This window comes from Sardina pilchardus, chromosome 9 (assembly GCF_963854185.1).
Source record: "Sardina pilchardus chromosome 9, fSarPil1.1, whole genome shotgun sequence".
In the NCBI taxonomy this organism is placed as follows: domain Eukaryota; kingdom Metazoa; phylum Chordata; class Actinopteri; order Clupeiformes; family Clupeidae; genus Sardina; species Sardina pilchardus.
Window position 1 is genome coordinate 9,539,259 of NC_085002.1, and position 17,100 is coordinate 9,556,358.

At 41.1% G+C, this 17,100-nt stretch overlaps 1 protein-coding gene across 2 annotated transcripts; it reads right to left on the reverse strand.

The window, feature by feature from the left end:
• Nucleotides 1–530: 530 nt before the first annotated feature.
• rrp9 (ribosomal RNA processing 9, U3 small nucleolar RNA binding protein) lies at nucleotides 531–16,718 on the reverse strand. 2 transcript variants are annotated; one of them, XM_062545645.1, is made up of 16 exons: nucleotides 16,703–16,718; nucleotides 6,584–6,739; nucleotides 6,215–6,300; nucleotides 5,988–6,100; nucleotides 5,800–5,867; nucleotides 5,637–5,678; nucleotides 5,401–5,527; nucleotides 5,096–5,220; nucleotides 4,760–4,852; nucleotides 4,541–4,641; nucleotides 3,818–3,952; nucleotides 3,174–3,236; nucleotides 2,490–2,635; nucleotides 2,174–2,253; nucleotides 1,933–2,006; nucleotides 531–812 (listed from the first exon to the last, which is right to left on the reverse strand). In XM_062545645.1, the coding sequence occupies exons 2-16, from the start codon at nucleotides 6,650–6,652 to the stop codon at nucleotides 692–694; spliced, it is 1,443 nt and encodes a 480-aa protein (XP_062401629.1). In that variant the 5' UTR covers nucleotides 6,653–6,739; nucleotides 16,703–16,718; the 3' UTR covers nucleotides 531–691. The 2 variants fall into 2 exon arrangements, with proteins under 2 accessions (XP_062401629.1, XP_062401628.1); XM_062545644.1 differs by having other exon boundaries at nucleotides 2,481–2,635.
• Nucleotides 16,719–17,100: the final 382 nt, after the last annotated feature.

Consider the following 17,100-nt stretch of genomic DNA (forward strand, 5'->3'; position numbering starts at 1 on the left):
ATGCTTTGATAGTTACTAATCGTCTTAATGCTTTCTTTTGGCAAGAGCATTAAGACTTATACTGACATAAAAGGGAACTTTGTGACCTTTGCTAGATGGTTGTAGTAGTCACCTCTTATTGTTGTTTAAGGACATAAAGGTGTCCCTCTGCTGAGTGACCGTTCGCCTCATTCATCATGGCCCCATCACACTCAGCCAAACACATGCCGTGGAGCGCTGGGCCCTGGGAGGGCCTAAGGGACAGTGGCGTCAAGCGCATTCAGGAGTCGTTACAAAATCTGACATTTTGTCCCTTTCTTGTGTCATGTGAAGTTGCCCAATCCTATGAGGTGTACGCAGTATAATGAGGATTTCCATTCTCTTGTCATGTTATCATGTGGATTATACTGTACCAACATATGTCCATTAATTAGTCATCTGATGGCAACACGACAGAAACAGCTTATTGTACGTACTTTAAAAAGAGATGACCTTCTCAAAACACCCGTCTCTAACCAACAGAGGCAATTTCATTCAAACCATCCAAGAGCCATGATTTCAACATAAAATTTAATTAGGTCCTCTAAGGGATTCCACAATGAATGTCATTTACAAATGCAAATGAGAATAAATGAATAAACAAATAAAGTTCTTCAGAACCCGTTCTCCAATCATACAAAAAAAAACACACACACGCTCACAGCATTGCTCCTCAACGTTCCTCCTGCTCAGCCTCCATTTCTGTAGCTACTATTAATTCCGGATCTTTCCTTTTCAGAGGAATGATGTACAGTCCATTCTTAGCCTCCTTTACTCTCCACCACCGCCCAAGCCTGGGGAAGGGAAAACACACAAAAGAATGTTAAATGGGTAGTTGCATAGTAGTCTACCCACTAGATTACTAGATTTTAGTAATCAGTGTAAGGTAAATATTTGTATACAATATCTGTATTGTTTATCATTGTTCCTTGTGATAACATCATTTAGGAATGACTGGTTATGTAAGTTAAGATGCATTATATAGTATACACACTGTACTTATTTATAAGAAAATGTTTTGGAGTGAACAAACAATGTTAGTTGGAAAACTTTAGCAGTTAATCTATATCATCTACTATAATGCTAAAACTGTATCCGTAAATGATTTATTGGTAGGCTTTTATTTAACATATCTGAAGTATATCATCTGGTAAATAAGTTTAACCAGGCTCAACTATGTTCAAACTTATATTTTGTGGACATTTTGTCAAAGTCTCAAATATATGACATTTCTATTAACATTCTAATAATTTTGTGTTTTCTCCAATATCACAACTGTAATATATAACAGAATGTTCTAGTGTGGACCTGTTTTCTGGCCTCAGTAAACATTCAGGATGTATTAAAGTGGTGTAGTTTCATTATGAAACATCAATTTAATCATGAAAAATGACCGAAAGGTGTGTTTTGTGCCAAGAAACGGTATTTTTGCACTTCTTTTTGCAAATGACTGCTAGTCTAGTCATTAATAATAATATACACATACCCAACATAATCACAGATCTTGAGGTATCGAGGCATGCGTGCAGATGATGTCAAGCACTTGCCCTGATCGCGAAACTACCCAAGTATCAGAAGTTGTTAAACTACGTTCAAACATTACATTTGTGCACAATATGCATGAATAAACAGCGCCCCCCTGTGAAAGAACACTGAACTGCAGCATTGCTGACCTATACTGGAGGAAGCTGATGTCTTGCGCTCATATAAAATGACAGGATCAACTTAAAAACAACACCATCTATGGTCACAGATAGGACCCAAGTAACCATAGGCATATACTGCAAATATTATGAGGCGCAACTGCCAACAAACTGAGCTGGAGTAAGCCTCACATCGAATGAAAATCAAGACAAGACATCGACACTGAAAGGTATCCCTGCGGCCATTTGGAAATGGGCTCACACTCCTCACCTGTGCTCCTGCCCTACTCCCGCAACAAGGAACTTTCCAGAATTTGCAAATTTCAAGCTGTTGACAAACCCAGGCTGCGAGAAGAGAGAATGAGGGAAAAGAAAATGATCAATCCATACAATCAACAACTATGACTGAAACGCATGATATAATGCATGACAAAACGCTGAACTGCTATCGTAAGCCATTTCGATTGGTTGGCCACTATGATTAAAAGTGAATTGAAGTGCGCAGTGCCTACCACTGGGATGCTGAAGAGGGGCTCCAGGCCTCGGTAGCTTTGGCCAACCTTCCACAACTGCACACAGGAATTATGGGAACCTGTAGACGGTAGGGAAAGAGAGGGGGAAAAGGTGAGCTCACTGACTAGTCTCAGTAACATACTGATTATTTTAAGGATGATACGTGTATTCATTAACTGAGTCTCTCCAGTGTGGTTATGTGTGTGTTATGTGACATTGGTGTTGTGTTTGGCCTGTGTGTGTGTGTATGTGTGTGTGTGTGTGTGTGTGTGTGTGTGTGTGTGCTATCGAGGGGGGTGCGCGTGCCTGAGGCACCTGAGGCCAACGTGTCCGAGTTGAGCAGGGCGGCCACCGAGGACACCCAGCAGGGCTGCTCCAGCCCGGCGTCGCCGCGGCTACCGTGGGCCAGCTTGACCGTGGTCAGGGGCTTCTTCTTGTTCACCGTCCACACGGACACGGCGCTGTGGACACACACCAGGGAGAGGAACTTGACCACACTTTTCTGAAGAGGGATTTTATGGGCAACTCATTTTTGGCATCATTTTGAAGGCAACTGTCTTGTGAAGGACAGATAAACAATCATGCTGTTCCCACTAGCCATCAAAAATGATGCACTGTGTTTTTGTGCGGTCTAGGCCAGAAACCCTGGCTCAATAACGCAGATGTAAACATTGTTAAGACACTGAGGCTAGTGCAGTGAGACAGCAAGGAGAGAGTGAGAGTGTGTGAGAGGGGACGACAGAACAAAATTAAGAGGGAGAGGGAGAGCGAGGGGGAGAGAGAGAGAGAGAGAGAGAGAGAGAGAGAGAGAGAGAGAGAGAGAGAGGGAGGGAGAGAGAGAGAGAGAGAGAGAGAGAGACACGAAGGACAAAGAAATATGCACTCAATTGGTTGTTTTGTACTCCGTTATGCATTCTGCGTGAAAAATTTAAGGTGATCTCCAACACAGAGAAAGAGAATATTAATGGCATCCTCTAGGTTCACGACTGGAAAGCTCACCCATCATCTCCTCCGGTGACCATGTGCTCCTCATTAATGAGCTGAATGCAGTCTATGGAGCTCCTAGAGAAGTCAAAAGAACAAAAGTCTTATGATTTAATGACAAAGAAAAGAGAGTCACAAAGTACAGAAAATGACAGGAGGCAGAGTTGTCGCCTCTTGACCCTGTCGAGATGTCCTTGAGCAACACACTGAGCTCCAAAGTGCAGGTTGGGGCCTTGCATGGCAGTTTCTGCCATCAGTGTAAAGTGTGTGAAAGTGTGTGCATGTGTAAATGGGAGAATGCCATCAGTGTATGAAAGTGTGTGCATGTGTAAATGGGAGGATGCCAACAGTGTATGAAAGTGTGTGTATGTGTAAATGGCAATGGGAGAATGCCATCAGTGTATGAAAGTGTGTGCCTGTGTAAATGAGGCGTGACATTCTAAAGCATTTTGAGAGCGTGGAGTGGAAAAGCGTGAAGTAAATGCAGTCCTTTTCAGAAAATCAAAGCATAACCGGATGTTTTGAATGGCCGCAAATCATCGGCTGCATTTTTAGAATATATAGATTTGTCCGAGAGCAGAATTTACACTAGGGACAAAGAGAAGAGAGGCTAGTGAAGAGGGCTCTAGAAAGGGGTTTCAGCAGGGAGAGGTACTCACTCGTGTCCATGGAACACCAACTGGGACTCCTCTGCGATCTTCCAGACACGCACGGTTCGGTCGCGGCCCCCCGTCGTCACACAGCGCTCACGACTCAGACAGTCCAGGCCTGTGATCACGTCCTGATGCCCAAACCTGAACACACACACACACACACACGCGTAGTCTGAGCACAATGGAAGAGCCTGTGATCCTAGTGATAACAACAAAATTGAGGTTGAGGCAATCACTCGACACTCAACGTATTGAGATTCAGATTTATATTCTTTCCTTTAGTATTCATTTATCTGTTTTATCAAACATCCCCAAGTTTCATCATTAAAGCTTGTTAACACTACAGGCTAAAGTTAAAACAGCAATATCTCTTCAATTAGTTGAAGTAGGTTTATCTCATTTGTGACATCAAACTCTGACACTACAAACCGGCATTTTGTCTTGTGACACTGCATAGTTGATCATTCGGCTAATTTTTCCAAACAATATATCCAAATAGTAACTTATATATTCGGTCAGATTTGGTAACTATTCATGTCGCATTATACTAGCTTTTCCAAATAACATATTTGGATTCGGGTGGATCCCTTCAACATAGAACAGACACCTGGAGGACCACGAGGAGCAATTACTTGAATCTGACCAAAACATAATAGTGCACTGGATTAGAAACACAGGCTTCACACATTTAATGTCTAAAGCCTATCTGAGCAAAGCCAGTCAACTTACAAAGTCTCCACATAAGCATTCTCATCCACATTCCACACTTTGATGGAGCGATCGTGTGAGGCGCTGTACAGGTCGTGAGTACCTCTCCTGAACGCTAGACCCTGAAAATGAGACCGAGAATAAGACCAAGATTGAGTCCAAAATCAAGCCACAGACGTTGAAAGAACTGAAAATGAAGAGTGGACCTAGGGTTCACAGAGGGGAAAAAGGTGGACTTACCGACACTGGACCTCTGTGACCAGTGAACTTGTAAAGGTGCTTACATGTTGCTGCCTCCCAGATCATGATCAACTTGTTCATGTCTCCTGTGGCCTGTCATCAAGAGAAAAGACGCAAACAAATTAATTCCCAGTCATTGAAAAGGGATTGACAGACCCCAACATTCCTAGCGTTCTGGACTAGGCTACATAGTTCTCTGAGCTTCAAGAGAAACTAGTATCACCGAAATTACATGCTTAAAAAGTAACTATCTAATTTGAACTAAACAATATCAAAGTGCCTTAGGATCAGATTGTAACATCAACCAAGCATCTAAGATCTGCAAGGTGTTCTCACCAGGTATTTGCCATCGGACGAGATGGCCATGCACAGAACATGTGCCGTGTGGCCCACATGCCGGGCGTCAGTGCCCTTTCTGCCTCCAGCGATTTTGTGGACTTTCTTCCCACTCTCCACCTCCCCTGGGGGTACAACACAAAAAGAGGTCACTTACATCAAGTCAAGACATAAATACATCATGTATACGCAGACAGACATTTTAACTGTTTAACACAATTAGCACAATTAGCATACCACAGCCCAAACTACTGTTGTTTCTCCTATTCCCTTCAGCACGAGCAAAAGACAATTATCTGGCTTACATTTGATGATGGAACAGTCCTTTGATGCAGAGAAGATATGCTTGTCGTCGGGGGTGATGACCAGGCAGGTGATGGGGAGCTTGTGTCCCCTCAGCAAGCGCACCTCTGAAGCCTCTGGGGGAACCAGCTGTCAACCAGCACAACATATGCCTCAGATCAGAAACCTGTCTACCGAGTTTAACACCTACAGCAGAGTTACTTTCTGGTTTCAACTATGAACCAAGAGTGTTACTCACGTCTTTTGCGATCATTCGTTGTAGCTTCCCTCTCTGTTCCAGCTGTAATAGATAAAAAATAGAAAATAGTAAGGCAAGTCAGGTATGAGAACGTCAACCAATGACTTGTAAGGTGAAGTAATTTATCTTTTGATTTAGTGGATCAAGCAAGGAGAAACTTTACCACATCATCCTGTAGTCTTCCAGCAATCAGATCTGACTCAAAGGCATCATCTTCAGCTCTCTTCTCCTCTATAGAGTGGAATGGGCACAACAACATTATCATGTAAATGTCGCAGGACTTTCACATCTCACATACATAGAGATATAAATTACGGCGACATTAAAGTAAAGTTACTATAGCATACTCACCCTCCTCTCTCAGCTGGTCAAGATACGACTTAGCCAAGCGTAGTTTCTTCTCCTGTGCAGTCTCCTCAATCTCTCGCTCGTCGTCTCCCCGTTGTTTCTTTCCAACCGGGTCGCTAAATTACAAAGACGAGAGAAGTAAGGTAACACAATCAATTTCGCTAGTGCCTCTTGGAGCCGCAGGAGTAGTACATTACTGTTACATTTTAGAGACTACACAAATTCCGTACCTTTCTGTCTCGGAATCACTGGAGATTTCTTCGTTAAGTCGTTTGCTAAGTTTGGATTTGTTTCGTTTGTCACCATCGCCATCGCTCTGAAGTACACAGTTAAAACACAGCCATATGAAGTCAACTACAAAAACTAGCCAGCTAGCTTTTCAGCATAACATCACGTTAGATCGAAGGAGAACAACAAGTAGTTCTGCGCTCCAGATCTAATGTTACATTTCCAAGAAATAATAGCGAAACAAACGTCCATTCGTTGAAAATGCCGGTGATGGCTTTTCTGTTTAAGGTTCTCATGGCAATCAACATTTAGCAGGTTACTTAGGCTATTTAGCTGATCACTTGGACCAGTTCAAGGTTTTTTTTTTTTACCTTTCGACCAGCGCCGTGTGTTGGTTTGAAACCCTTTGGGTTCCCTTTATTCTTTATGAAAAAAGACATGATGAAAACCAAAAACTTGAATAACTAAAAACGTAAACTTAATGAAATCTTAGAAGCATCTCTCCCATGCCCATCTCTATCTACTCCACATGTGAGAGTAGTGTGAAACTAGCGACAGTAAAGAAAAATCCAATATGGCCGCCATTCGCGAATCTTTCAAAATAAAAGTCAGAACATATTCATTGCTTTTTCAATTCATGAGGACGAAAATTATTAATTTAAAACTGTATTGCGTTACCAAAGGAAGGTAAAGTTAGAAAATAATTAAATAAGACATTTAAATCGAAAATACACCTTAGAATGTTATTTAGAATATTTTGAATGTGCCTTATCTACCTTATTGCCTAGTGTTAAATTAAAACTGTGAAGCTGATAAAACTATAACGTTGTGCTTATTTAAAATGTGGGTTTATAACATGCACTATAATATTGCAGATATCTATAGGCTACCAATTCGCCTTTGTGGGTACCAGGCCATACTAAGCGTGTACCGAGTCACATACTAAGCGTTACTTTGACACACAGATGTTGAACTTCAAATTGTGTGGCTGTGAAAACAATAAGTTGTGCATATGTAAAAGGGGGGTGAAATGGAATCCTTAGAAGGTCTACTTTCAGAAAATATATAGTTGTTTATACCGAATTCGCCTTTGTGGGTACCAGGCCATACTAAGCGTGTACCGAGTCACATACTAAGCGTTACTTTGACACACAGCTGTTGAACTTCAAATTGTGTGGCTGTGAAAACAATAAGTTGTGCATATGTAAAAGGGGGGTGAAATGGAATCCTTAGAAGGTCTACTTTCAGAAAATATATAGATGTTTATACCCAATTCGCCTTTGTGGGTACCAGGCCATACTAAGCGTGTACCGAGTCACATACTAAGCGTTACTTTGACACACAGCTGTTGAACTTCAAATTGTGTGGCTGTGAAAACAATAAGTTGTGCATATGTAAAAGGGGGGTGAAATGGAATCCTTAGAAGGTCTACTTTCAGAAAATATATAGATGTTTATACCCAATTCGCCTTTGTGGGTACCAGGCCATACTAAGCGTGTACCGAGTCACATACTAAGCGTTACTTTGACACACAGCTGTTGAACTTCAAATTGTGTGGCTGTGAAAACAATAAGTTGTGCATATGTAAAAGGGGGGTGAAATGGAATCCTTAGAAGGTCTACTTTCAGAAAATATATAGTTGTTTATACCGAATTCGCCTTTGTGGGTACCAGGCCATACCAAGGGTGTACCGAGTCACATAATAGGCCTGCCATTGACACACAGCTGTTGAACTTCAAATTGTGTGGCTGTGAAAACAATAAGTTGTGCATATGTAAAAGGGGGGTGAAATGGAATCCTTAGAAGGTCTACTTTCAGAAAATATATAGTTGTTTATACCGAATTCGCCTTTGTGGGTACCAGGCCATACTAAGCGTGTACCGAGTCACATACTAAGCGTTACTTTGACACACAGCTGTTGAACTTCAAATTGTGTGGCTGTGAAAACAATAAGTTGTGCATATGTAAAAGGGGGGTGAAATGGAATCCTTAGAAGGTCTACTTTCAGAAAATATATAGTTGTTTATACCGAATTCGCCTTTGTGGGTACCAGGCCATACCAAGAGTGTACCGAGTCACATAATAGGCCTGCCATTGACACACAGCTGTTGAACTTCAAATTGTGTGGCTATGAAAACAATAAGTTGTGCATATGTAAAAGGGGGGTGAAATGGAATCCTTAGAAGGTCTACTTTCAGAAAATATATAGTTGTTTATACCGAATTCGCCTTTGTGGGTACCAGGCCATACCAAGGGTGTACCGAGTCACATAATAGGCCTGCCATTGACACACAGCTGTTGAACTTCAAATTGTGTGGCTGTGAAAACAATAAGTTGTGCATATGTAAAAGGGGGGTGAAATGGAATCCTTAGAAGGTCTACTTTCAGAAAATATATAGTTGTTTATACCGAATTCGCCTTTGTGGGTACCAGGCCATACCAAGGGTGTACCGAGTCACATAATAGGCCTGCCATTGACACACAGCTGTTGAACTTCAAATTGTGTGGCTGTGAAAACAATAAGTTGTGCATATGTAAAAGGGGGGTGAAATGGAATCCTTAGAAGGTCTACTTTCAGAAAATATATAGTTGTTTATACCGAATTCGCCTTTGTGGGTACCAGGCCATACTAAGCGTGTACCGAGTCACATACTAAGCGTTACTTTGACACACAGCTGTTGAACTTCAAATTGTGTGGCTGTGAAAACAATAAGTTGTGCATATGTAAAAGGGGGGTGAAATGGAATCCTTAGAAGGTCTACTTTCAGAAAATATATAGATGTTTATACCCAATTCGCCTTTGTGGGTACCAGGCCATACTAAGCGTGTACCGAGTCACATACTAAGCGTTACTTTGACACACAGCTGTTGAACTTCAAATTGTGTGGCTGTGAAAACAATAAGTTGTGCATATGTAAAAGGGGGGTGAAATGGAATCCTTAGAAGGTCTACTTTCAGAAAATATATAGATGTTTATACCCAATTCGCCTTTGTGGGTACCAGGCCATACTAAGCGTGTACCGAGTCACATACTAAGCGTTACTTTGACACACAGCTGTTGAACTTCAAATTGTGTGGCTGTGAAAACAATAAGTTGTGCATATGTAAAAGGGGGGTGAAATGGAATCCTTAGAAGGTCTACTTTCAGAAAATATATAGTTGTTTATACCGAATTCGCCTTTGTGGGTACCAGGCCATACCAAGGGTGTACCGAGTCACATAATAGGCCTGCCATTGACACACAGCTGTTGAACTTCAAATTGTGTGGCTGTGAAAACAATAAGTTGTGCATATGTAAAAGGGGGGTGAAATGGAATCCTTAGAAGGTCTACTTTCAGAAAATATATAGTTGTTTATACCGAATTCGCCTTTGTGGGTACCAGGCCATACTAAGCGTGTACCGAGTCACATACTAAGCGTTACTTTGACACACAGCTGTTGAACTTCAAATTGTGTGGCTGTGAAAACAATAAGTTGTGCATATGTAAAAGGGGGGTGAAATGGAATCCTTAGAAGGTCTACTTTCAGAAAATATATAGTTGTTTATACCGAATTCGCCTTTGTGGGTACCAGGCCATACCAAGGGTGTACCGAGTCACATAATAGGCCTGCCATTGACACACAGCTGTTGAACTTCAAATTGTGTGGCTGTGAAAACAATAAGTTGTGCATATGTAAAAGGGGGGTGAAATGGAATCCTTAGAAGGTCTACTTTCAGAAAATATATAGCCTAGTTGTTTATACCGAATTCGCCTTTGTGGGTACCAGGCCATACCAAGGGTGTACCGAGTCACATAATAGGCCTGCCATTGACACACAGCTGTTGAACTTCAAATTGTGTGGCTGTGAAAACAATAAGTTGTGCATATGTAAAAGGGGGGTCAAATGGAATCCTTAGAAGGTCTACTTTCAGAAAATATATAGTTGTTTATACCGAATTCGCCTTTGTGGGTACCAGGCCATACCAAAGGTGTACCGAGTCACATAATAGGCCTGCCATTGACACACAGCTGTTGAACTTCAAATTGTGTGGCTGTGAAAACAATAAGTTGTGCATATGTAAAAGGGGGGTGAAATGGAATCCTTAGAAGGTCTACTTTCAGAAAATATATAGATGTTTATACCCAATTCGCCTTTGTGGGTACCAGGCCATACTAAGCGTGTACCGAGTCACATACTAAGCGTTACTTTGACACACAGCTGTTGAACTTCAAATTGTGTGGCTGTGAAAACAATAAGTTGTGCATATGTAAAAGGGGGGTGAAATGGAATCCTTAGAAGGTCTACTTTCAGAAAATATATAGTTGTTTATACCGAATTCGCCTTTGTGGGTACCAGGCCATACCAAGGGTGTACCGAGTCACATAATAGGCCTGCCATTGACACACAGCTGTTGAACTTCAAATTGTGTGGCTGTGAAAACAATAAGTTGTGCATATGTAAAAGGGGGGTGAAATGGAATCCTTAGAAGGTCTACTTTCAGAAAATATATAGTTGTTTATACCGAATTCGCCTTTGTGGGTACCAGGCCATACCAAGGGTGTACCGAGTCACATAATAGGCCTGCCATTGACACACAGCTGTTGAACTTCAAATTGTGTGGCTGTGAAAACAATAAGTTGTGCATATGTAAAAGGGGGGTGAAATGGAATCCTTAGAAGGTCTACTTTCAGAAAATATATAGTTGTTTATACCGAATTCGCCTTTGTGGGTACCAGGCCATACCAAGAGTGTACCGAGTCACATAATAGGCCTGCCATTGACACACAGCTGTTGAACTTCAAATTGTGTGGCTATGAAAACAATAAGTTGTGCATATGTAAAAGGGGGGTGAAATGGAATCCTTAGAAGGTCTACTTTCAGAAAATATATAGTTGTTTATACCGAATTCGCCTTTGTGGGTACCAGGCCATACCAAGGGTGTACCGAGTCACATAATAGGCCTGCCATTGACACACAGCTGTTGAACTTCAAATTGTGTGGCTGTGAAAACAATAAGTTGTGCATATGTAAAAGGGGGGTGAAATGGAATCCTTAGAAGGTCTACTTTCAGAAAATATATAGTTGTTTATACCGAATTCGCCTTTGTGGGTACCAGGCCATACCAAGGGTGTACCGAGTCACATAATAGGCCTGCCATTGACACACAGCTGTTGAACTTCAAATTGTGTGGCTGTGAAAACAATAAGTTGTGCATATGTAAAAGGGGGGTCAAATGGAATCCTTAGAAGGTCTACTTTCAGAAAATATATAGTTGTTTATACCGAATTCGCCTTTGTGGGTACCAGGCCATACCAAGGGTGTACCGAGTCACATAATAGGCCTGCCATTGACACACAGCTGTTGAACTTCAAATTGTGTGGCTGTGAAAACAATAAGTTGTGCATATGTAAAAGGGGGGTGAAATGGAATCCTTAGAAGGTCTACTTTCAGAAAATATATAGTTGTTTATACCGAATTCGCCTTTGTGGGTACCAGGCCATACTAAGCGTGTACCGAGTCACATACTAAGCGTTACTTTGACACACAGCTGTTGAACTTCAAATTGTGTGGCTGTGAAAACAATAAGTTGTGCATATGTAAAAGGGGGGTGAAATGGAATCCTTAGAAGGTCTACTTTCAGAAAATATATAGTTGTTTATACCGAATTCGCCTTTGTGGGTACCAGGCCATACTAAGCGTGTACCGAGTCACATACTAAGCGTTACTTTGACACACAGCTGTTGAACTTCAAATTGTGTGGCTATGAAAACAATAAGTTGTGCATATGTAAAAGGGGGGTGAAATGGAATCCTTAGAAGGTCTACTTTCAGAAAATATATAGTTGTTTATACCGAATTCGCCTTTGTGGGTACCAGGCCATACCAAGGGTGTACCGAGTCACATAATAGGCCTGCCATTGACACACAGCTGTTGAACTTCAAATTGTGTGGCTGTGAAAACAATAAGTTGTGCATATGTAAAAGGGGGGTGAAATGGAATCCTTAGAAGGTCTACTTTCAGAAAATATATAGTTGTTTATACCGAATTCGCCTTTGTGGGTACCAGGCCATACCAAAGGTGTACCGAGTCACATAATAGGCCTGCCATTGACACACAGCTGTTGAACTTCAAATTGTGTGGCTGTGAAAACAATAAGTTGTGCATATGTAAAAGGGGGGTGAAATGGAATCCTTAGAAGGTCTACTTTCAGAAAATATATAGTTGTTTATACCGAATTCGCCTTTGTGGGTACCAGGCCATACCAAGGGTGTACCGAGTCACATAATAGGCCTGCCATTGACACACAGCTGTTGAACTTCAAATTGTGTGGCTGTGAAAACAATAAGTTGTGCATATGTAAAAGGGGGGTCAAATGGAATCCTTAGAAGGTCTACTTTCAGAAAATATATAGTTGTTTATACCGAATTCGCCTTTGTGGGTACCAGGCCATACTAAGCGTGTACCGAGTCACATACTAAGCGTTACTTTGACACACAGCTGTTGAACTTCAAATTGTGTGGCTATGAAAACAATAAGTTGTGCATATGTAAAAGGGGGGTGAAATGGAATCCACCTTTGGTATGGCCTGGTACCCACAAAGGCGAATTCGGTATAAACATCTATATATTTTCTGAAAGTAGACCTTCTAAGGATTCCATTTCACCCCCCTTTTACATATGCACAACTTATTGTTTTCACAGTCACACAATTTGTGTGGCTGTGAAAACAATAAGTTGTGCATATATAAAAGCCTGTGTGTGTGTGTGTGTGTGTGTGTGTGTGTGTGTGTGTGTGTGTGTGTGTGGGTGCGTTTCTTTGTGCCCGTGTGTGTGTTTGCATGTGTGTATACTGTATGTGTGTATGTGCATGTTCTGTGTGTATTCTGTGTGTGTTCTCTTTCTTTCTCTCTCTCTCTCTCTCTGTGTCTGTGTGTGTTCTGTGTGTATTCTGTGTGTGTTCTCTCTTTCTCTCTCTCTCTCTCTCTCTGTGGGTGTATCTGTGTGTGTGCCCGTGTATGTGTGTGTGTGTGTGTGTGTGTGCGTGTGTGTGTATGTGTGCGTATGTGTGAGTGTGTGCCTGCGTATGTGTGTGTGTGTGTGTGCACGCGCGTGCATGTGTGTGTGAGTGTGTGCCTGCGTGTGTGTGTGTGTGTGTGTGTGTGTGATCTGATATTGGAGTGACAGTGACGGCAGAGAATGCAGTGAACATATACACATAGAGACAGATAAAACACACACACACACACACAATCATAGACAGAGAAGCACTCATACACAAAAGCAAGCGCACACATGCACACACTCATTTACATACATAAAAGTTGCAGAAGGGGATGGAGTAGGCGATGGAAACAAAATCGTGATTGATATTTGCAGAGAGAATGTGCAGGACTGAGCGGTGGTCATATTGTGTATCGCTTTGCGGTACATCTAGTTGTTTTCACAGCCACACAATTTGAAGTTCAACAGTGTGTGTCAAAGTAACGCTTAGTATGTGACTCGGTACACGCCTAGTACTGTATGGCCTGGTACCCACAAAGGCGAATTTTATATAAACATCTATATAATTTCTGAAAGTAGACCTTCTAAGGATTCCAATTCACCCCCCTTTTACATATGCACAACTTATTGTTTTCGCAGCCACACAATTTGAAGTTCAACAGTGTGTGTCAATGGCAGGCCTATTATGTGACTCGGTACACCCCTGGTATGGCCTGGTACCCACAGAGGCGAATTTGGTATAAACATCTATATATTTTCTGAAAGTAGACCTTCTAAGGATTCCATTTCACCCCCCTTTTACATATGCACACCTTATTGTTTTCACAGCCACACAATTTGAAGTTCAACAGTGTGTGTCAATGGCAGGCCTATTACTGTATGTGACTCGGTACACGCCTAGTATGGCCTGGTACCCACAAAGGCGAATTTGGTATAAACATCTATATATTTTCTGAAAGTAGACCTTCCAAGGATTCCATTTCACCCCCCTTTTACACATGCACAACTTATTGATTTCACAGCCACACAATTTGAATTTCAACAGTGTATGTCAATGGCAGACCTATTATGTGACTCGGTACACCTTTGGTATGGCCTGGTACCCACAAAGGCGAATTCGGTATAAACATCTATATATTTTCTGAAAGTAGACCTTCTAAGGATTCCATTTCACCCCCCTTTTACATATGCACAACTTATTGTTTTCACAGTCACACAATTTGAAGTTCAACAGTGTATGTCAATGGCAGGCCTATTACTGTATGTGACTCGGTACACGCCTAGTATGGCCTGGTACCCAGAAAGGCGAATTTGGTATAAACATCTATATATTTTCTGAAAGTAGACCTTCCAAGGATTCCATTTCACCCCCCTTTTACACATGCACAACTTATTGATTTCACAGCCACACAATTTGAATTTCAACAGTGTATGTCAATGGCAGACCTATTATGTGACTCGGTACACCTTTGGTATGGCCTGGTACCCACAAAGGCGAATTCGGTATAAACATCTATATATTTTCTGAAAGTAGACCTTCTAAGGATTCCATTTCACCCCACTTTTACATATGCACAACTTATTGTTTTCACAGTCACACAATTTGAAGTTCAACATTGTATGTCAATGGCAGGTCTATTATGTGACTCGGTACACGCTTAGTATGGCCTGGTACCCACAAAGGCGAATTCGGTATAAACACCTATATATTTTCTGAAAGTAGACCTTCTAAGGATTCCATTTCACCCCCCTTTTATATATGCACAACTTATTGTTTTCACAGCCACACAAATTGAAGTTCAACAGCTGTGTGTCAAAGTAACGCTTAGTATGTGACTCGGTACACACTTAGTATGGCCTGGTACCCACAAAGGCGAATTCGGTATAAACATCTATATATTTTCTGAAAGTAGACCTTCTAAGGATTCCATTTCACCCCCCTTTTACATATGCACAACTTATTGTTTTCACAGCCACACAATTTGAAGTTCAACAGTGTATGTCAATGGCAGGCCTATTCATTTATGTGACTCGGTAAACGCCTAGTATGGCCTGGTACCAACAAAGGCGAATTTGGTACAAACATCTATATATTTTCTGAAAGAAGACCTTCTAAGGATTCCATTTCACCCCCCTATTACATATGCACAACTTATTGTTTTCACAGCCACACAATTTGAAGTTCAACAGTGTATCAATGGCAGGCCTATTATGTGACTCGGTACACGCTTAGTATGGCCTGGTACCTACAAAGGCGAATTTGGTATAAACATCTATATATTTCCTGAAAGTAGACCTTATAAGGATTACATTTCACACCCCTTTGACATATGCACAACTTATTGTTTTCACAGCCACAGAATTTGAATTTCAAAAGTGTGTCAACGTAACGCTTAGTGACTCGGTACACTGTGGCCAGGTACCTACAAAGGCGAATTTGGTATAAACATTTATATATATATCCTGAAAGTACACATTATAAGGATTACATTTCACCCCCCTTTGACATATGCACAATTTAGTTTTTTCACAGCCACACAATTTGAAGTTCAGCAGTAGGCTATGTGCACATGACTCAGTACAGACTTGATGCCTTGTACCTAAAAGCAAACTTAGTATAAATATTAGCTAGGCCTATATTCTGTCATAAGGATTTAATTTTACCCCCCTTTCAAATATGCACAACTTGTTTTCACAGCAGCACAATTTGAAATTCAACAGTAGGCCTATGTGTCAGTGACAGGCTTAAAGTATTTAAGTTGGTACGGAATTACATAGCCTGGTACTTACAAAGGTGAATTTGATATCTGTGTTCCTTAAAGGGTGTTTCCTGACATGCCTTGTATGTGACTTGATACAGTGATGACCTGTCGGGGTGGGGCGATTAACATATTTCATACATGTAATTTATGTCATATTTATGCCTACATGTGCAACGTACAAGTTGACATTATTGGTTGTAAACATTTTAACTGATAAGTTTGAGGTTTTTTTGATAATGGGGTTATTTTAGGTGATGTTTATGGAAAAGGTCATCCTTCCACAATTATTTTCTTGCATGATAATCATATACAGCATTTAGCCTACTTAACATCAACGTTTAATATTATTATCCCTTTCTTATATGTTTGTTTTTTCCACTCTCTGTTAGCAGTCAGTAACCTATATCAGAGCCGTTCTACTTATTCCCTTATTAGACATTTTCTGCCTATATCAGGGGATGGAGACGTTCGTCTGGCTTTGCATTGAGAAAGGTGTTGCGTGAGGTCACTTCCGTTTAATTTCAAGCACGTTAGCGTTAAAACTCTGCTACAATTACAACATTTACACGTGGTTAAATAGGCTACGTTGCAGCAACATGCATACATTTCGTGCAAACCGTTGAAATACTCTCAAAAACGAATATTGACCTACTTTATCTGTGTACCTTTATTTTGACATTTTTCGCCGCCATCTTGCCCGCTATTGTCGCGTACTGTCGCTTACTGTCGCTGGCTCCACGGAACTACATGTGAGTTCTGACTTCTTCCTCTTTGCTGACATAACTGAACAACTCATTACCGCCACCACCTGGGCTGGCGTAAGAAATCTGAAACTGTGGAGTAGCCTGAAAAAAAGAAAAAAAAAGTCTTCGATCTCAAATTAATGTGTGTTCATTCATGACATTACTCCACCACTGAGGGGTGAATTGAAATTCTGTCAGGTACCCATGACTAACAGCTTTTAAGATTTAGCTGACAAATTCAAGCATTCCCGTTAGGCTACCAGACCATTTGGTGTTCAACTTCACCTGCAGATGGTGCTATTAATTCCATGACAAAATTGTGTAGGCTACCCTGTTGGATTGCTGTGATGTTTGTTTAATTTTGTGAATTATCCTGAAATAGGGTTTAGGGAAACCTTGT

Bases quoted from the DNA above. Each gene is read 5' to 3' on its own strand.
- rrp9 (XM_062545644.1), bottom strand. From the start codon at position 6,652: ATGTCTTTTTTCATAAAGAATAAAGGGAACCCAAAGGGTTTCAAACCA. The intron at 6,101-6,214 runs GTACGGAATTTG...TTTGTAATTTAG, and splicing joins AGTGATTCCGAGACAGAAAG to CGACCCGGTTGGAAAGAAAC. The intron at 5,868-5,987 runs GTGAGTATGCTA...TCCACTCTATAG, and splicing joins TGACCAGCTGAGAGAGGAGG to AGGAGAAGAGAGCTGAAGAT.